A 17,785-nucleotide genomic window follows, 5' to 3' on the forward strand; every position below is an offset into this window, starting at 1 on the left:
CGTGTAATAGAAAAGGCCACAAATTTGCATATTTGCTTAAAACTATCTTCAGATTGTCTGTTTTAATCAAGAAATTCACTTTTTGCACTTTAACAGATGAGTCATTTACAGAATTCTGTTTGTGAAGTGGTGTTTGCCGAAAGGAAAAGTCAAACCCATGCATGTTTCCCACCTTGATCCATTTGTTCCTTACTAATACAAGAACTGTGAGTTGTAAAGCAACACAGATCCAAAGGCACGAGGGAATTGCAGACACTGTGTGACCTGGCCTCAGGCAAACAAGACAGAGGAAGAGTTTATTTAAAACTCTCATGATGTATTTGAAGAATGAGTACTTCATCTGTATCAGGATCTGTTTCATGTCTTGGATCTTCTGTGAGCTGTAACTTAGCAAGAAAAACTTCTTCAAGCAGTGACTGTGCCTACAGAGATATAAGCAAACCTTCTTTTCTATCTGAAACTGTGCAGAAACAGACCATTATTCCTAGAGGACAATGACCTGTTTTGTTTATAAAGGAATAAAAATGCAATTAAACAATCTTATTACTGAGTAAGTCTACATTTTCCAAGATGAAAACTAAACATTTTTCTATCTGGAAAATTTTAAACTAAATTTGACCTGTGACACCAGCTAGCATTAAAAAAAAAAATTAAATAAGCTTCTGATGCACTTATTATTCACTTCTATCTTTAAAAACACCAGAAAGAAGCACACTAATGAATATTTCTGCTCTGTAAAATTAAACCTTTTATTCCTGAAATGCACTTCAATGTTATTTACCTGCATTTCCAGTCCTTACAGTTTGATTCAAAGCTATTCTTATTTAAGTAAGGACCTTACCTCACCTTTTCCAAAGCACTGGCAGGTTTTTACACTCCTATTCCTTACCCAAGTCTGCCATCTGCTGTCCACAGCCACTTCATTTCTTTCCAATACTAAGTTTACAAAGGCCAAAGTTTTTAATTTATTATTTAAAACAAGAGAGCTTTGAAAATTTGCACAATGAAAGTCATATAAACAATAAACTATATAAGGGTTGTAAAGGTTTGTAAAAGATCCAAATATAAAATTCAGTTTTAAAAATTCTGTAGTATTTCTATGCAACTGTGCTGATTCTCTGAGCAAGTGTTTTTGAAAATTCTCCTTTTATTTAGATGCAAAAATTGTTTATTAAGCTGGTGAAAATCAGATCTAATAGGGATGAGTGGTTATTAAGGAAAAAAACATTATTTCACTTAAAATCAGCAATGCTGCAGAAAAAGACAGAAGTACTTTGTTCTCCTGCATACTGGCACAACATGCAACAGGTGAGTGAAACAGGAATTATTAGGATGTCCCAACACAGGCAGAAACTCTAAAGCCACAAGTTTCCAGGAGGATTTTCCCTACCATATACACCACAATGAAGGAAATTCCCTTTATTTGCTAGAACAGGGTACACAAAATGAGAAACAAGATCTGTAAGACACGGCTGCCTCACCTGTAGCCTCTGGGCCACAAAGTGTCTGTCAGCAATTCTACCTTCAATAAATTATTCTGGTTTAAATAAATTATCCACCCATCCCTTACCATCTTTCTGCCAGAAATCACCCATGTCCCAAGAGAAGGCAGAATCACAGAATGGTTTGGGCTGGAAGAGACTTTTAAAAGGACACTTTCCACTGTCCCAGGCTGCTCCAAACTCCATCCAACCTGGCCTTGGACACTTCATGGATGGGACAGCCCCAGCTGCTCTGGGCACCCCTAACCTCATCATAAAAAATTTCTAATCTAAATCTCACCTCTTTAGCTTCAGAACTGAGAGATTCAGTCTTACTTAAGGTGAGGAAAAAAAGATAAATATAACTTTTTCATGTAACAAAATATAAATTACAATATTACAAATGCCATCCAACAACTCTCAATTTCCATGCTGTAATTCCATACACTGGGAGGAGCAGAGGGAATAAAACCAAACAATTATTAATTTAGTAAGGAAGATAAAAAGAAGGGAGTTCAAGAAGATGTGAAATGATGAGAGCATACTCCAATGACTAGCAGAAATTACCTGGCTTGGGTGGTGCATGAACAGCTTTAGCTGAATGTGATGGTTCTGCAGGGACTGGGGTGTCCTTGTCTGCACAGACCTGAGCAGAATCCGATTCCACCTTCTGCACATTGCCCTCTTTTGTTTCTCCTGAGTCCTCATCTTCATTCTCCACCCTCTCAGCCTGATCCACAGCCAAGGGAGTCAGGTCAGACTGACTGACCTGAGACTCACTTTTGTATGCAAAATCACACGTGGCCACATCCTCTATATGGGAATCCATCGGCTCTTCTGTCAAGAATTAAAACCTGCATGAGTGAATTTCTCTCTGTACAACCACAGCTCACATTTTCCACAGCTAAAATTAATACTAAACTAACTAGTTTCCAATTTTACAAGTGTTTTCCCACAGTATTGCAACAGTCTGAACACAGAGTTTCCTTTATGATCCTGAACTATGAACATCAATTCATTTATAAGAACAGTTTTATTTCCTCCACTAAAACAGAACAGTCAAATATTTCAAATAAATAACAATCAAATAAATAACAAATAAACTATTTCAAACAAATAACAAACAAATCTAGCATACCACACATACAAAAGAGGCAGATTATAATGATTCAGAACCAATACAAGTTTCACCACCACGAAGAATTGCTGGATTTGGTGCTGTATAAATGGAAGGTAACTGGAAAAATCACTCTCTGTTTGCTCTTCCTTCTTTGTGCCACCAGTTAGTCCTCTCCAGATTATCAGTTTCATTATAGAAGTAAAAACAGCACCTAATTCTCTCAGCACCCAGCTAGAAAGTGAGGACATGCCCCGGAAAATGAGCTGGTCAATGGAAAAATCAAGGAAATATTTTCTTCAATAACCCCAGCCCCCTGAACAATTTGGTTTCTGGGCTACTGAAGTGCTCAAGACCCAGCCCAGCCAGGGGTGTACACAAAGAATTCAAAGCCCATTTGCCATCTGACCACTCAAGCAGGTATTGAAATCCTCCTTCCACACGTCAGCATTGCTTTTCCAACACTCAGTGTTTCTTACCTTCGCTCGCTACCTTCGAAACATCTCCTTTGGAAATAAATTTCAACATTTTCTTCAGAACCTTCTTGTGGGACTTGGAGGCCTGAAAATGCAAAGCCCGGCACCTAAAAAAGAACAAAAAGAACATTTCTTTTGTGAAAGAGTGTTTAAGGAAAAAAAAAAGGTTAAGGAACCACTTACAAAAATTACAGTGTAACCTCAATTTATTTCTTAAGGTTCTCTATATTGAGTGGTCAAATGTTTTATCAACACTTTTGAGATAATGAAATTACATTGTCTTCTACTGAATAATATCAGTCCTTATGGCATGTTTTTTATGTCTATCTCTAGAATTACTAAAATACAAATGTAAGCCTCTCTTATTTGGGCTGCTAAAGCAGTGTTTGTGGGTTACAGACAAAGTTATTTCCCTACAGAAAAATATCCCAGAGCTGCTGAAGTCCCTATGCACAGACCCAAGAGAATATATTTACTGTTCAAAGTATCATTAAAAGTAGATTAACTTCTCAAGTATGATGTATTTCAAGCAGCAAACACAAATGATGGAACATATTTGAAGTGGTCAAATCCCTTACAAAAGTGTACTTTGAGTTTCTTACCTTATTGTGTATTGTGGACAACATGTTTGATTCATGATAGGTTTGTAGACATATTTTCCACTTCTGAAAAGAGTAATAAATATGCATTGATTTTTTTGTTGTTGTTTATACTACAAAATAAATGAAGAAGCTTCTTTTATAAAAATCACATCAAAACATGTCACGATGAAATATCAAAGGGCAAGTTCTTCAGTTCTTTGCTGACTGCATTGTCCTTCTAAAATCACAGAATATTTCCCTGTTTGAAAGTCATGTTACAAAAGGTAACAGAGCACTGAACAAATAGCTCAATTACTCATGGATATATGTGTATCTATAGATCTAACCCTTAAATGTGGATTCTAACTGTTATATCAACTGACAACATGGCTTTGTATTTTCTTTTTCAATGTACCTTCGCCATCCTCTGTCTATGAGATCCTGGTAATCTTGAACTGTCATCGAATGTGCCCACATACCTGAAATAAACAACACAGCAGCGCAGTTGACTGACCGTGGTTTGGCTGTAAAATACAACAAACTCTGCAGAACTGCCTGGAGCCCCCCTGCTCTGGGACAGGCTGGGAGAGCTGGGGGTGCTCACCTGGAGAGGAGAAGGCTCCAGGGAGAGCTCAGAGCCTAAAGGGGCTCCTGGAGAGGGACCGGGGACACAGGGAATGGCTTCTCGCTGCCAGAGGGCAGGGTTAGATGGGACAATAGGAGGAAATTCGTGGCTGTGAGGGTGGAAACGCCCTGGCACAGGTGCCCAGAGAAGGTGTGGCTGCTGACGGATCCCTGGCAGTGCCCAAGGCCAGGTTGGACAGGGCTTGGAGCAGCCTGGGACAGTGGAAGGTGTCCCTGCCATGGCAGGGGTGGCACTGGGTGGCTTTAAAGTCCCTTCCAATCCAAACAATTCTGTGATTCTGCAATTATTGCAATTCTGAGTAGCTAATGGCCACTTATGCATAGAGATCTGACATATTCTTAAATATGGTAATTACTGACTTCAATAACCACATTAAATGTAAAAGCCCTAAGCCCAACACAAATCCCGGGATGCAATTAACCATTTCTCTGACCGCACCAGCGCTAAGTTCCCCTGTGCACCTCCCACTCCCCAGAAATATACAAGGAAAACAACACAGAACCGCTGCTCAGTTCTGTCACACTCATTGGGGAGCACCGGGCCGTAGGAGCCGTTCCGATCTCCCGGCTGGGCTGCCGGGGGCTGCTGCCGAGCCGCCGCCTGTCCCGGCCGCCCTCCCCGGCCCCGCGCCCGCAGCCGCCGCTGCTCGGCCAGCCCGGGGCGGCCTCGCTGGCAGCCCGCCCCGCCCGCACCGTGCGAGATGTTGCCGGTGTCGCTCCTGCAGTAGCCGCAGCGGTAGCCATCCTCCCCGCCGAAGAACTCGACGATGCTCGGGGAGCCGCCGCCCGCCGCCATCCCCGCCCGCCTCAGGTCAGAGCCCCGGACCGCCCGGAAGCGGCGCCCGCCGCCATCTTTGCTGCGGGCGGCGCGCGGGCGGCGCGCACAGGAAGCGGCGCGGCCGCCATGACTCGGGCGGGCAGCGCGGCGGGGCCGGAGGAGCCCCGAGCCCGGCCCGGCCGCCATCCCCAGCCCCGCTCACCCGCGGACACCTTGCCCCGCGCCGCGCCGCAGTAGCCGCAGCCGTAGCCCTCCTTCCATCCCTTGTACTCCACCACGGCGGCGGGCATGGCGCCGGCGGCCCCGCAGCCCCACAGCGCCCCTGCCCGGCCGCAGCCGCCGCGCCCGGCCCGGCCCGGCCCAGCCCAGCCTCCCCCGCGGGCGGATCGGAGAGCGGAGATCGCTGTGGTTCTGGCGCTCCTCGGCCGTGTCCCCCCTCACCCTCACGGCTGAGCAGCTCCTCACCCCAAAACCACGCTCCAACTGCCCTTCCGTGGGGATGGAGGCCTGTGTACCCTCTACAGCAGGATAAAAGGGTGGGAGAGATCCTGAGCCCTTCCACAGAGTGTTTTCTGAGAATGGAACAAGACTTCCATACAAGTACTTTTAATAAAATAATGTTCCGGCCCTATAGAGCTGGCCTGCCCAATGCCCAAAGTACCAAACAAATACGGGAGGAATTTAGAATAAACGAAGGGGGAACTGCTATGTGTAATTGAGACCAGATTTCCAAACTCAAACCTTTATTTCCACAGTAGCAGGAACAGCAGGGCAGCATCCATTCTCCTGCAGCACCCAAACTCATACAGGATAGCAAGATTATCCCAGCAGGGATGTTTAACCATGTGAATTCCACTTGCTGCTGCTGGGGTGGGACAAGAGAGGGAAGAAGGGACAGTGTTTGCTTTTTACCTTTTTCACGAGTGACCGTAAACTTCATATGAAGTAGCAAACTGAGCCATAATACATCAATAACTCTGTCACAAGTCTAGACTTCCTCAGGTTGCCCAGAGCAGCTGTGGCTGCCCCTGGGTCCCTCAAAGTGTCCAAGGCCAGGCTGGACAGGGCTTGGAGCAACCTGGGATAGTGGAAGGTGTCCATGCCATGGCAGGGGTGACAAAAAATGGCATTTAAGGTCCCTTCTGACCCAACCCATTCCATGGTTCAAAACGAAGCAGCTCATATAAAGCACTGAGATGTTCCGGAAAAAATATATTTAATTTTACAACATACAACAAAAATATATTTAACTTTACAATATAAAGCAGTTGTTGGAAGAAATTTCCTGAACTATTTTCTTTAAGGCACCTAAGAGGAAAGAAAAACAAAAAAGAGAAGGCAGTAAGATAACATGCATTAGGATCTGGAATTGACCAAACAACTGTGAAAGGACTTCAGTCAAATTACTGGAAGAATTTTATGGAAGCAGAAGGGAAAGACAGCCTGGTTCCCTCTAAGTCCTTCTTCACACTACTACACACTAACAACATCAGCTGTCAGGCAGTTAAGAACCCAAACAGAAAAACTAAGCTATGATTCTTTCCAACATTGCATTCTGAGTATAAAGTTCCAAAAAATAACTCATCACTTAACTGACCATCAAACTCAAAAATAAAGGCGTTTTTCTCCCCAGTTAATCATTGCATACAAGGCTAGATTACATTTTGTTTCATGAAGAGGGCAAGAACACAGCAATTCCAGGTGTTACAGTCACCCTGCTTACAGTTCTTTTGCATTTGTCACACACAGATTCAGAGTTGTGCTCAAAGAACTTACTTGAATAGTTACTATGTCTCCAATTCTTCTTCAGTCTGATAAAGAGGGGGAATCATAGCTTCTGTAATCTGAAATGTTTCTATGATCTCCTGGTTAGAGATGACAGCAGTGTGTCAGTCAGCAGAGATTAACTATTTCAATGTAATTACCACCAAGCAAGTAATAAAGTTTCTGATACTAAAGTACTATTTCAAATTACTACATTTCTGCTGCAAATTCTGAGTGAGGGACAAAGGAGAAGAAGTATGTGTGCTCACAACTACTTTTTGTCTAAGATACAAACAGTGAGAAATTGCATGGGTATCTTTACCTCCAGACATAAATATTGTATATTAGGGAAGAAACAGATCCCATATTGTCGCAGAAAATGAGGTCTTTGTCGGGGATGAGCTATTTGTCGGTGAGGGGAGACTCAGACACTCAATATGAGTGATAAGCAAATTCTAATTTATTGAAGAGAGCATCAGACACTTATACAGCGAGTAATAAGCTTATGAACATTCTGTAAGCTAAGCAATCTATTGGTTAAACTATACTATCAACTCTTCTTCATTCCTTAGGGGTTACATCTCTCTTTTCTCATGTCTCTTTCACTGTTTGTTATCTTACTACAGCTAGGCCCAAGGACACTGTTATCTCACAGGTGCAGGACTTGGAATTAGCCATGGTTTTGTACTTTTCTAGTCTTTAGCAACTAAATTCTCAACACCATATTGACCCAGGCCTTGTATAAAACAGTGAAGCCAGTGCACAGCTTGAAAGCACTTAAACTGACCAGGCTTCAGGAATCAAAGATGGCATCACAACCCAAATTCTCAGTTTTCCTGCAGCTACAACCATCCCTTAGATCTGTGACTGTTCTGGCAGCCATAAGGTCAAGAGCAGTGTTTCTGCACACAGAACAGCTGCCCTGCCCAGCACAGCTCTCAGAGGCTTAAAGAAAAAAGAAAACAGAACTGCTCCAAAGCATGAAGTGCTGTCCATGGTACCTTCCATTGGCTCTGGTCCAGACTTATGACCACCTGGTTCCGTGCTGCAGATCTGCTCTCCTCCTCCCCCTCTCTGGGTTTGACAGGCTCTGATCCAAACACAGCATTTTCAGCATTTACACTTGTCAAGTCTGTTTCCACACAAAAGCTTCACAAAAATCAGATCAATCCTACACATTCCACCCAGTTAGTCTCAATCAGCAGTACATGTACCATGTACTGCTGGAGATACTTTCATAGTCACCCATCTTAAAAACTTAGGACTAACTTTTTTCAGGAGGACCTAAATATTTCATTTCTTACAATATCCCACCAAAGTCTTAACCCCACTGATATCCTATGGGAATGAAAGCCAATCTTGTATGAAGAATGGAGAATGAATTCTTCATTCAACCTTGAATGAAGGATTTCCCTTCCAACTGTTTTGAAGCTGCAGCAGTTCCCAACTCTGAGACAACAGAGTTCTTACACCCAAAGATATCTTTGTTCAGCCAAGTGTAATAATGTTCATTACTTATTAGCAAAAATACATCTTGAAAGGTAATAACCTTTTATTCTATTAATGGAATTAATTTGTATGGTCTTTTTCATATATTAATATTTGAAAAGATTCAATCCTTTCAGCTGCCCATAAATGCTTTCATACCTTCAATTACATTCACTGCATATCCCCAGTTAAAAATATACCTAAAAACTTTGTGAACATGTAACATGTAATGTTGTTACAATTAGAATATTTTAAAGCTGTATTTTACCTATTATTGGCAATTCATCTTCATCCAGCTTTATTTCTGCAAGACCATCCTAAACAACAGTGGGATTTAAAGTTTTTTAACTTAAGAGTTTTCCAGTTAGGATGACGCACTGAAAATTCATATTTTTACTTATTACATAATCATGAACAGGTACATATATTGATAAAGAATACCACGTAAGAAAAAACTAGTTTAATACAGCACTTATGCATAAAGAAGGCAGTCCATATAGCAACAATGTGTAACTGCTGGATTATAAAAGTTATGCTTTATTTAAATCATTGCTATTCTCTAAATATACTTGAGCTAACCCTATATAATAATGTATCTATTCAACATGAAACCTGAATTAGTCAAAATATTCTTGGCAGGTTTCATTTTTTCCATAATTAATTTTACTAATTACTCAAACTAAGCACAGTTTTGAAGTGTAAATCCCTGGATTCAAAAAGAATATAAAACCTTGCACTAACAGAGTTTTCTACAGCTTCAGTAACTCTTCCATACTCTGAGAATTTTTCTACATGTGCAGAAAATGTGAGCCAGAATCTTTTTTGATAAACATATTGACTGCAAAAATATCACTACTGTTTTGTTGGTAAATTGACTGCAGTGCAAAGAAATAAACTCAGTCAACTCTGTTTCCTTTCTAATTTGATTACCAAAGTAATCAAAGATTACCAAATTTGATTACCAGTTCTGCTTGCAGAAAAGAAGTTTGTATTCCTACTATTTAAATCCTAATTCTTCAGTATCAAAGCCAGGTCACTACTTCCAGGAAATTCTAGTATCTAAAGGGATATTTTAAAAAGACATCATGCCTTACCCTGACAAGGAAGGACACATGAAACATATTTTCCACAGTCCGTGCAAACGAGTTCGGATCAACCACAAAATCAAAGAAGGAAATGGATGTATTAGCTGGGGATGCAAAAATACCTTTGTTCAAACAACCAAATAAACAAACAGGTGGTACACACAGACCTGACAGATGTAAATACAAACTTAAGAGAGCCAGTGCACCTTTCAAAAGCTAAAGGGATGTTTTTCAATTTAGTTATAATCCAGAATTCCCAGTTGACTGCAGTAACAGATCTTCTACAGAGTAGATTATGTAGTGTATTATTTTCTTCCATCATTTCCCCCACACAAATCCATATATTTGACTATTTAACTGCCATCTAAAAGTAGCAGAATTTAATCAGGAGCTTTGCATTTACTTTGCAGTCAAACAACAGCTGATTAGTGTTCATAAAAAATACATAGTTAGTATATGTGCTTCACCAAAGATATCTACTTGCAGACTTCATCTCATTTTGACTCTGTAGTTTTACCATTCCAAATTGTAGAAGACAGAGAACATTCATTTTCCCTAGTTAATGCTTAATTTAATCATACTTACGATCATTTTCAAAATGAGTTTGCAGTATTCTCAAGATCCTCTCTACTTCTTTTTCTGTAGCTTCTAGATGAGACTGCTCCATTTCTTTTAACTGGGAAAAAGAAACAGAGATTCACTTCAAATAAGTGTTGTAGAATTACCAAAATATGCAAAGGGCTTCTTTTGAACATGTAACGTAAAATTGAATTTTTCTCCCTATGCAAACATAACAAACACACTTATGCAAACATGAGACAACTTTGAAGAGCTTTAGGTTTAATTCCCATGTGACAATGTCAATCTGAAAGGCCATGGCTTGCATGTTTTGAGCCTATGTACAGGTGTACCCTTACTTTTCAATAGCTCTGAGGAGCTGGGTCACACAGTGCTACAGTCTGTCAGTTTAATGAAGATGAGCATTTAGAAGCAACCCACAAACCGTCCAGCTCCTCTTCTTCCCAGTACAAACTGTAACAAATCCTTTCTAGCACTATTTGGATTGAGCAGGCTGCCTTTGAAAAGGTAGCAATCAACCATTTGCCTCTGTATCTTGGCATTATCACAGCCAAGGCTTCCCTGTAACAACATGGATTATATTTGCAGTTTCAGATGTAAGCCTCTTGCAGTATTCCCAGACTTTTGCTTTTCTGCTAGTGAATGACACAAAGAAAAAGAAAACAGAAAACACAAAAAAGTGGTTATGTCAGCTAATTAGCTTGCTGCTATTAACCACATTTTGGTGCAAATGCCACACCCTGTTAGACATTTCTTAAAGAAACATCAACACCACACTAATGTAAAGAAGTTTCTTTTTTGTTTCCTTCTAAGCAACAGGCAACAGAACAAGTAGGCTGGTAACTTGAAAATCAGTTTGTAAACCCTACTGCTGAATGCGGGAGGGTGTATCTGGCCTGGGATGGGTCCGGCTCGCAGAGGGCAGGCCCACACCCCGCTGCAATCAGCGAGCACCCCTGGGCGTGTGAGGGCCTCGGGCCGTGCTCCCTGGGACCGATCTCACCGCCAACACAACTGTGAATAGGGAGCTGGACTCTCCATGGGGTTAGGTCCGGTCTGATGAACGACCCAAGATGACATCCAAGGAGAGGCCCCAGGGAAGGACCCCAAGGAAAAACCCCAAGGAGAGACCAAGAAATGGGGGTGAAACAAGGTTATAAAGGGGGTGGGTGTACAAAGGAGGGGTTTACACGGAACCAATCAGGAAGGGTGGAGGGATGAACTTAACATAACTGACGTAAAGGGGAATCCAATGAATACAAAGTAGAGGAGGGGTCCGGGGACCACAGCCAACCACAACCCCCCGAGAGAAGAAGACTCTGGAAAGTTGGGAGGAGTGGGGGGTTGTGAGATCTCAGCACCTCAGGACTGAGAGTCACCGAAACCACCCTTGGGGGGCTCAAGAGTCCTAGAATGTTGCCAGAAGTGTCTGGTAGCTGGACTTTGATCCTACACAGGAGACGACACCTGTATGAGGACAGGAGGATTTCACAGGAGTGAATGGTGAAGAGATAAGTTAATTAGAGAGTGAAACACAGAGTTTAAGATTTCTGTACAGGGTGGTTTAGAGAAGTAAAATAGAAAAATTAGAGCGTGTCCTGTCCTTCTTCTTCTTCTTCTTCTTCTTCTCCTCCATCTTCTGTAATGATAGTAGCACTTTGAGATTAGTCATTACTAAAAGTGCACTGGTTAATAAGAGTAAAAAGTATTGAAGAAAAATGATAAATATTGTACACGTAACTTTGAGTATAAAGATAGGTGACCGCCCCGGAGGGGAGGGAGTGTGCTCATGGCTGGCTGCTGAGCAGACCTCTGTCGGGCCGAGAGAAAATCTTTTAGATAAACAATTAATAAACACCGAGACCGAGAAAAGATTTGAAGCCTCTTCTCATCCTTTGAAGCGCGGGCTGCCTTAAGGCCACCCCGAGCCTTTCCAAGCCATCCAAACAGCCGAAAATCAGACAGGGGGTGATTGACTGGGCCCAGGGAGGGGGAAACAATATACATATATGGGTAGGAGATGGAGGAGAAATTATATAACCAAGAAAACTGACACCCCCAATGGCGGGAGTTGCCTTGGGGATAACTTAACTGGCAGGGCTAGACAGGGGAGGGCAGAACCATTTACATTTAACAGGGGGAAACAATACATAAAATAGGGAAATAATACAACAAACTTAATAACACACTACAACACCTGAACATGAAATAGGTCTGTAAATCTTACTTCCTTCCACTCAGTGAAATACTGCAGTCCACACAAAACAAATCAGGAAGCCTAATAATGGAGTGTGAATCCTTTAGCAGAAGATCAGAAGGAAAGGGCTGGTGTGTGTCTCCAGCTCCAGCTGGATGGCTGTGGAGCCAACAAAGGACTGTTGGCAATAACAGCCAAGGAGTGCTGGTAATCACACACTGTGAGAAACAACAGGATATAGCTGGGGAAGGAGCCATATGAAGGTAGGGCAGCACTTTTCTGGGATCAATGTCCTTGTTCTGGCTTCTGGAGATAAGCACAGCACAGCACAAGCACTGAGGATCTTGGATGCTCCCCTCCCCTTAAGGGTGGGATGCCACAAATACACAGTTTATAATTACAAAACTCAAAACAAACATTTTAAAGTAATTTTTAATAACTATGCCAAACAAATGGTTAATAAAGATAACACTTAACAAACCTGAGCAGGCATTGCCCGTTCTGCTTTCCCTCTGCTAGCTTTCTTCTGCCTCTCAATCCGCTGCTTTCGTACAGGAGGCTCAGACTTGAAGGATCCCATCCTAACCGAAACACAAAGAACACATGAGGCGCTCCAGCTGGAGAAACCTTGTCTCCCTCGGCTGTCCCGGCTAGCTGTCCAGCACTGCTAGCAGCAGGAGGGCACTGTCCCGATCTCCGTGCCTCGGGACAGCGCCCAAGGCAAACGCTCTGTGCTATGACAGCAGCGCCGCCTTGTGGTGGGACGTGGCTGTGCAGAAAGAAGAGCGCGCTGTCCAGCTGCGGCAAATGCAGGTTTATCGATCCCAGGGGAAACCCACAGCCAAGAGAAAGAGCAGGAAGTTACAACAGCTTATAAGGAGGGAGGGAAACAAGGGAGGAGTCAGTCCTTGGATGAATAAGGTTTCAGAGGGGAGTGGGATACAACGATTGACTGAGGGAGAACACCAATGGGGATAACTGAGGATAACACTAATGGAGCCCCGGCCCCTGAGCCAATTACTCCATGCTCCAGTTGAAGTTTCTAGAGAGTTCTAGAGAAAAGGGTGGGAGCGCAGAGTGATGGACAGGACACTGAGGAGGGATTTGAGAAAGAATACATTTATCTCCAAGGCAACTGGGGAGGAGTTGGGATAACTGGCAGCACAAGGGAGGGAAGGGAGAACCCTTCCCTACAAACACAACACAAGGCACACGTGCAAATCTGGTTTACGCTGTATGCTTGGGAATCTTTATACCGAGCAGCAGATCTCCTCAACAAAGTGCAAAGTGACGACTGATACCTAAAGCTTCATCACATTTAGAGATTTCTGCAAAGAACCAGCCCCAAAAGTTGTTCCAGTATGTTGACAGCCTCATACCTTGTCAACACTCTGCTGTGACTTCAGTTTAACTCAATTCAAGCCAGGGCATCAAAGACAAGAATCAGCCAAGGCCATTACCTTGAGCTGCAGTACACGCTATTTCCTTGAAGAAACTTACATGTAGTGAAAAGTAGGTGCTCTCCTTAAGTACTTGGATGCTTCTTCCCCCATTTTCTGCCAGGCATGACTGGGTAAAAAACCACCTGGAACGTCCTCAGAGTCATCATCTTCTTCCACTTCTGTGCGATTTATGCCCATGAAGGTCAGCTGCAAAAGAAAAAAGCTGCAGTGAGAAAGGACATAGAGGTAAAGCAGTAGATACATTCATGGTGACACAATTGTGGTGTTTGCCTGATAAATTAGCATTTAATACCACGGCCTAGGAACTCTGACTTTCCTGAGGACACCATGAAAACAGATAAATGCTCAAATTCACCCTTGTGTTCAGCAGCCAATGAAAGCCATAGGTAAACAAAACTGCTTAGATTGCAACACATTTTCAGTGATGTATGAAGTAGCAGAACATTGCTCATTGCATTTCAGAACTCAGATGTCTCTCAGTTTTTGAACACCACACACTCACAGGAAGCCCAGCCCCTCAAGAATCACAGACCTTATCTGGCCTATCCCTGCATCCACCACTGCACACTAACCCAGGAAAAAATTTTAATTGAACTTTATGTTTTTTATAGACTTAAGCAAACACTCATTATTCCTTGTTGATCTGCTGTAACATAAGGAAGCATTTTCAAGGAGCAAAGAAGCCAACAGCCTGGTTAAAAGCTGTTCTGATCCAACTCTTCCCCCCAGTACAAAGAGACAAACAGTCTGAAAGCATTCAAGTCTCCCAAAGTCCCATTTCATGTCAGTGACACAGGGCCTCAAGAACTCTATCAAAAAACATAGAAACCAGTGGACATGATAAAGAAACTACTTAGCTACTGAGAAACTACGGAAGAATGACTGAAAAAAGAGCAGAAGACTTTCAGAGCACAAACTGACAGAACCATGATAAAGGAGCAGCAGTGCAATAATGGGGGAGGTGTTTGCATTTAAAGTCAGATTTTCCCCTACTGCAAGTGCTTAATAGGTAGTTTAAGACAATTAACAACAGTCACCAGAAAGTTTATCAAAGAAATTGATAGGAAGAGCATTAAATTCCACCAGAACTGCCAAGTACCGCCTGACAATCTGAGGCTTTATAGTTCTGTAACAAACAGGACAAACCTCCAGCAGAAATGCTGGCCAATTCAGGGGTGGAACTTACCAAGTCTTCTGCAAATGCTGTTGAATCAAATGCTGACATCTCTGAGTGTAACTCATTGGCCTTCTCCTTTCCTATATTGGATGCTATGACAAGGAACTGGGCATCCAGCGCAGCCTCTCGTGCCTGGCGAACTGTCACAGAAAGGATTTTATGGTGATTAATATGAAATTGTCACAAATAGAATTATCAGATTCAGCATAGGGACTATCCTGGCTTTAGTGCTTTGGAAATCCTTTTATTGCGATGACCTCTAAAACACATAATTCTCATAACAATATTTATATTTAAAAAAGGGAAAGAATTAGACACCATGGAGAAGTAACAGATGATCCTGGACAACAAATCCATTTTTATTGACATGTTTTCCACCATTGCAAGTGAAAGAACCCCTCTGCACTGCTATCTTGTATGTGTATTACTGATATACACTGTTCCAGTGAATTAAAATAAAGCAAGGAGTTATTTCTAAGAGCAAATAAACTGCAATGACATTTATTTTCTTACATCAACTTACTCAACCAATCTTCAACTAACATTTCTATTTTAATTATATAAAAATTCTGATTAAGTACTTGGATCTCACTCTTGCCCTCTTTTGTTTGTAAGCCATCATGGCCTCGCACTTGGCCAAACACATCAATGAAAGATCACAGAATTTCTTTTACCTTCATCAAAAATTCTATTGGCTTCTTCCAAAGCTTCTGTCAGCCTGTTGCTTTTTGAACTTAGGATGGATTCTCGATTTTCTGCGGGAAAAGACACAAAGGAAATCCTGAATTACTTAAACATAGAAGCACTGAGAAACACTGCGCTTGTCTGATGCTGACTGGAGGCCAGGTGCCCACCAAAGCTTCATCACTCCTCAACTGGGCCAAGGAGAGAAAAGAGAACAAAAAGCTCATGCCTCTAGATAAGGGAGAGATCACTCAACAGTCACCTCACTGGCAAAACAGGCTTGACTTGGGGAAATTAGTGGAATTTCCAAGAAAAAAACTAACCAGTCCCTAAAACTGTATGCTTGGTCATTTCTATCAAAAGGCTGATCACCCAAAAACTACACTGTAGCATCCTGTAAAACAACTGAACAAATTTATCAGGTATTTACTAAACAACTAATCCCACATGTTGCTGAACTTGGCAGCGCTACTGACACAACCACGGCCACATTTTTGAAAAGAAAAAAGCACAACTCACTCAAATGCACATAGGAGAAGGACTCGCACACCTGTCTGGAGAAATGCTAAAAACTACAGAGCATTTTTTGGAAGTCCCAAGAACAACTTTCTGGTCCAGGCACATAATGACACCTGCAGTTTCAAACTAAAGCTCAGACATCACCAAAGTGAAATTAAAGGATTTCGCCGCATCTCTAAAGTTCTCATGCACCAGCGCAGGCACCGCATGTGTGTTAATGCAGTGAATCCCTCGTAACCTCCTATCCCAGGGGATGCAAGAGAAGGACTTTGCACAGGACATGGGAGAATGGCCTCACGTACAGGAAGACATTCTTCCCTGTGCCCTGGCACAGGGTGCCCAGAGCAGGTGCAGCTGCCCCAGGATCCCTGCGAGTGCCAAAGGCCAGGCTGGACAGGGCTTGGAGCAGCCTGGGACAGTGGAAGGCATCCCTGCCACTGCTGGAACGAGAATACCGGTAAGGTCCCTTCCAACCAATCCATCATTTGCGATTCCCTGCTTCCTTGGGAGTCAAATTGCGATCTAAGTCCGAACCCAGAGCATCGTTAGCCCGAGGAAGCGGAGTTGCCAGGAACGCTCCCTCGCCGAGGCGTTTCCCCTCAAGCCCAGGAGCGGCCTCCAGCCCGGACTGCCCAACCGCAGCCCCGGCGCTGCCCCCGCCGCCTCCTTACGCTGCACGGCGGAGATGAGCTCCCGATACTGGTTGCGGATCATCCTGTTGTGCTCCCTGTCGTCGCCCTCGTCGATGTTGAGCTGCCGGAGCCTCTCGCCCGCCGCCTCCGCCTCCACCGTGTCCTCCTGCGCGTGCGGCCGGCGCGAGCGGCGGCGGCGGCCCACGTCCGGCGAGGAGCCGCCGCGGCTGCCGGTGTGCGACATGGCGGCCGCGGAGCCGTCACCGCGACCCGCGGGATGCCGCCGGGGTGACGCCGGCCCGCGCGTCTGCCGGGCTTCAACCACCGAGTCGAGCCTGCGCAATTCGCTTCAGAGGGTCTTGGTGGAGGGGCCTGCGGGCGCCGCCGGTGGTCGCTGAGCCGCTGCGCTCTGATCGCGATCTTCCACCTTGGCTCTGTTTGCCGCCCCGGTTCTGCGCCGCCTGTCCCCCAGCAAATAGGGTTGGGCCTTTCTGACTCGCCGCGGGGAGGGACGGTTACCGATCCCTCAGCGTTCCTTTGCCATTTACTCCTTTCCCCGGAGTTCCGGTCGCTGCTCAGGGCCGGGCGCTGTGAGCGGCGGCGGGCGGTGCATGAAGCCGGGCGTGGGCGGGGCCGCCGAGGCCGCTCAGCTGCGGGCGCCGCTCCAGCGGCGCCTCAGGAGGGCGCTGCGGGCGCGGAGAACCGCGGGCCGTGGGGAGGGAGGCGGGGACAGCCAACTCTGAGGGGAAGCGAGAGAGAAAGGAGCCAACTTCTGAGGGGAGCGGGTGGAAGCGAGAAGGAACGGAGCTAACTTTTGAGGAGAGAGGGGGAAAGCGAGAGAGAAAAGAACCAACTTCTGAGGGGAGCGGGGTAAAGCGATAGGGAAAGGAGCGCTGCGATTGTCCCAGCGTCTCTAATACAGGGATGGGTCCGTGGAAACGCCTGCGCTAGTCGCTGAGCAGGGATCTGTGCTCTGGCAAATGAAATAAATTATAGGGTCATAGAATGGTTTGGGTTGGAAGGGACTTTAAGGACCATCTGGTTAAAATCGTGGAATTATCAGGGTTGGAAGTGACCTTCAAGATTATCCAGTCCAGCTGCCTACCCGGCGCTATCACT

The 17,785-nt window shown here is 44.1% G+C and overlaps 2 protein-coding genes across 7 annotated transcripts in view; both read right to left on the minus strand.

The window, feature by feature from the left end:
• Positions 1-5,435, minus strand: part of ATE1 (arginyltransferase 1) — a 67,661-nt gene extending 62,226 nt beyond the window's left edge. For 2 of the 6 annotated variants that reach the window (XM_074545368.1, XM_074545364.1), the window contains exons 1-5: positions 5,281-5,435; positions 4,071-4,134; positions 3,677-3,739; positions 3,078-3,181; positions 2,049-2,318 (exon numbers count right to left, since the gene is read on the minus strand). In XM_074545368.1, the coding sequence (XP_074401469.1) occupies positions 2,049-2,318; positions 3,078-3,181; positions 3,677-3,739; positions 4,071-4,134; positions 5,281-5,368 (589 nt within the window). In that variant the 5' untranslated portion in view covers positions 5,369-5,435. Of the gene's footprint in view, positions 1-2,048; positions 2,319-3,077; positions 3,182-3,676; positions 3,740-4,070; positions 4,135-4,993; positions 5,182-5,280 lie in introns of those variants that run through there. The other 4 variants (XM_074545363.1, XM_074545367.1, XM_074545366.1 and 1 more) reach the window with 3 other exon arrangements.
• Positions 5,436-6,275: 840 nt separating this feature from the next.
• On the minus strand, positions 6,276-17,293 carry NSMCE4A (NSE4 homolog A, SMC5-SMC6 complex component). Its single transcript, XM_005489860.4, has 11 exons — positions 16,706-17,293; positions 15,506-15,586; positions 14,841-14,971; positions 13,692-13,840; positions 12,673-12,772; positions 10,001-10,091; positions 9,425-9,519; positions 8,599-8,647; positions 7,844-7,932; positions 6,855-6,943; positions 6,276-6,386 (listed from the first exon to the last, which is right to left on the minus strand). Exons 1-10 carry the CDS (start codon positions 16,908-16,910, stop codon positions 6,866-6,868), a joined length of 1,068 nt encoding a protein of 355 aa, XP_005489917.3. The 5' UTR covers positions 16,911-17,293; the 3' UTR covers positions 6,276-6,386; positions 6,855-6,865.
• Positions 17,294-17,785: the final 492 nt, after the last annotated feature.

The sequence above is a fragment of the Zonotrichia albicollis genome, chromosome 7 (genome assembly GCF_047830755.1).
Source record: "Zonotrichia albicollis isolate bZonAlb1 chromosome 7, bZonAlb1.hap1, whole genome shotgun sequence".
NCBI lineage: Eukaryota > Metazoa > Chordata > Aves > Passeriformes > Passerellidae > Zonotrichia > Zonotrichia albicollis.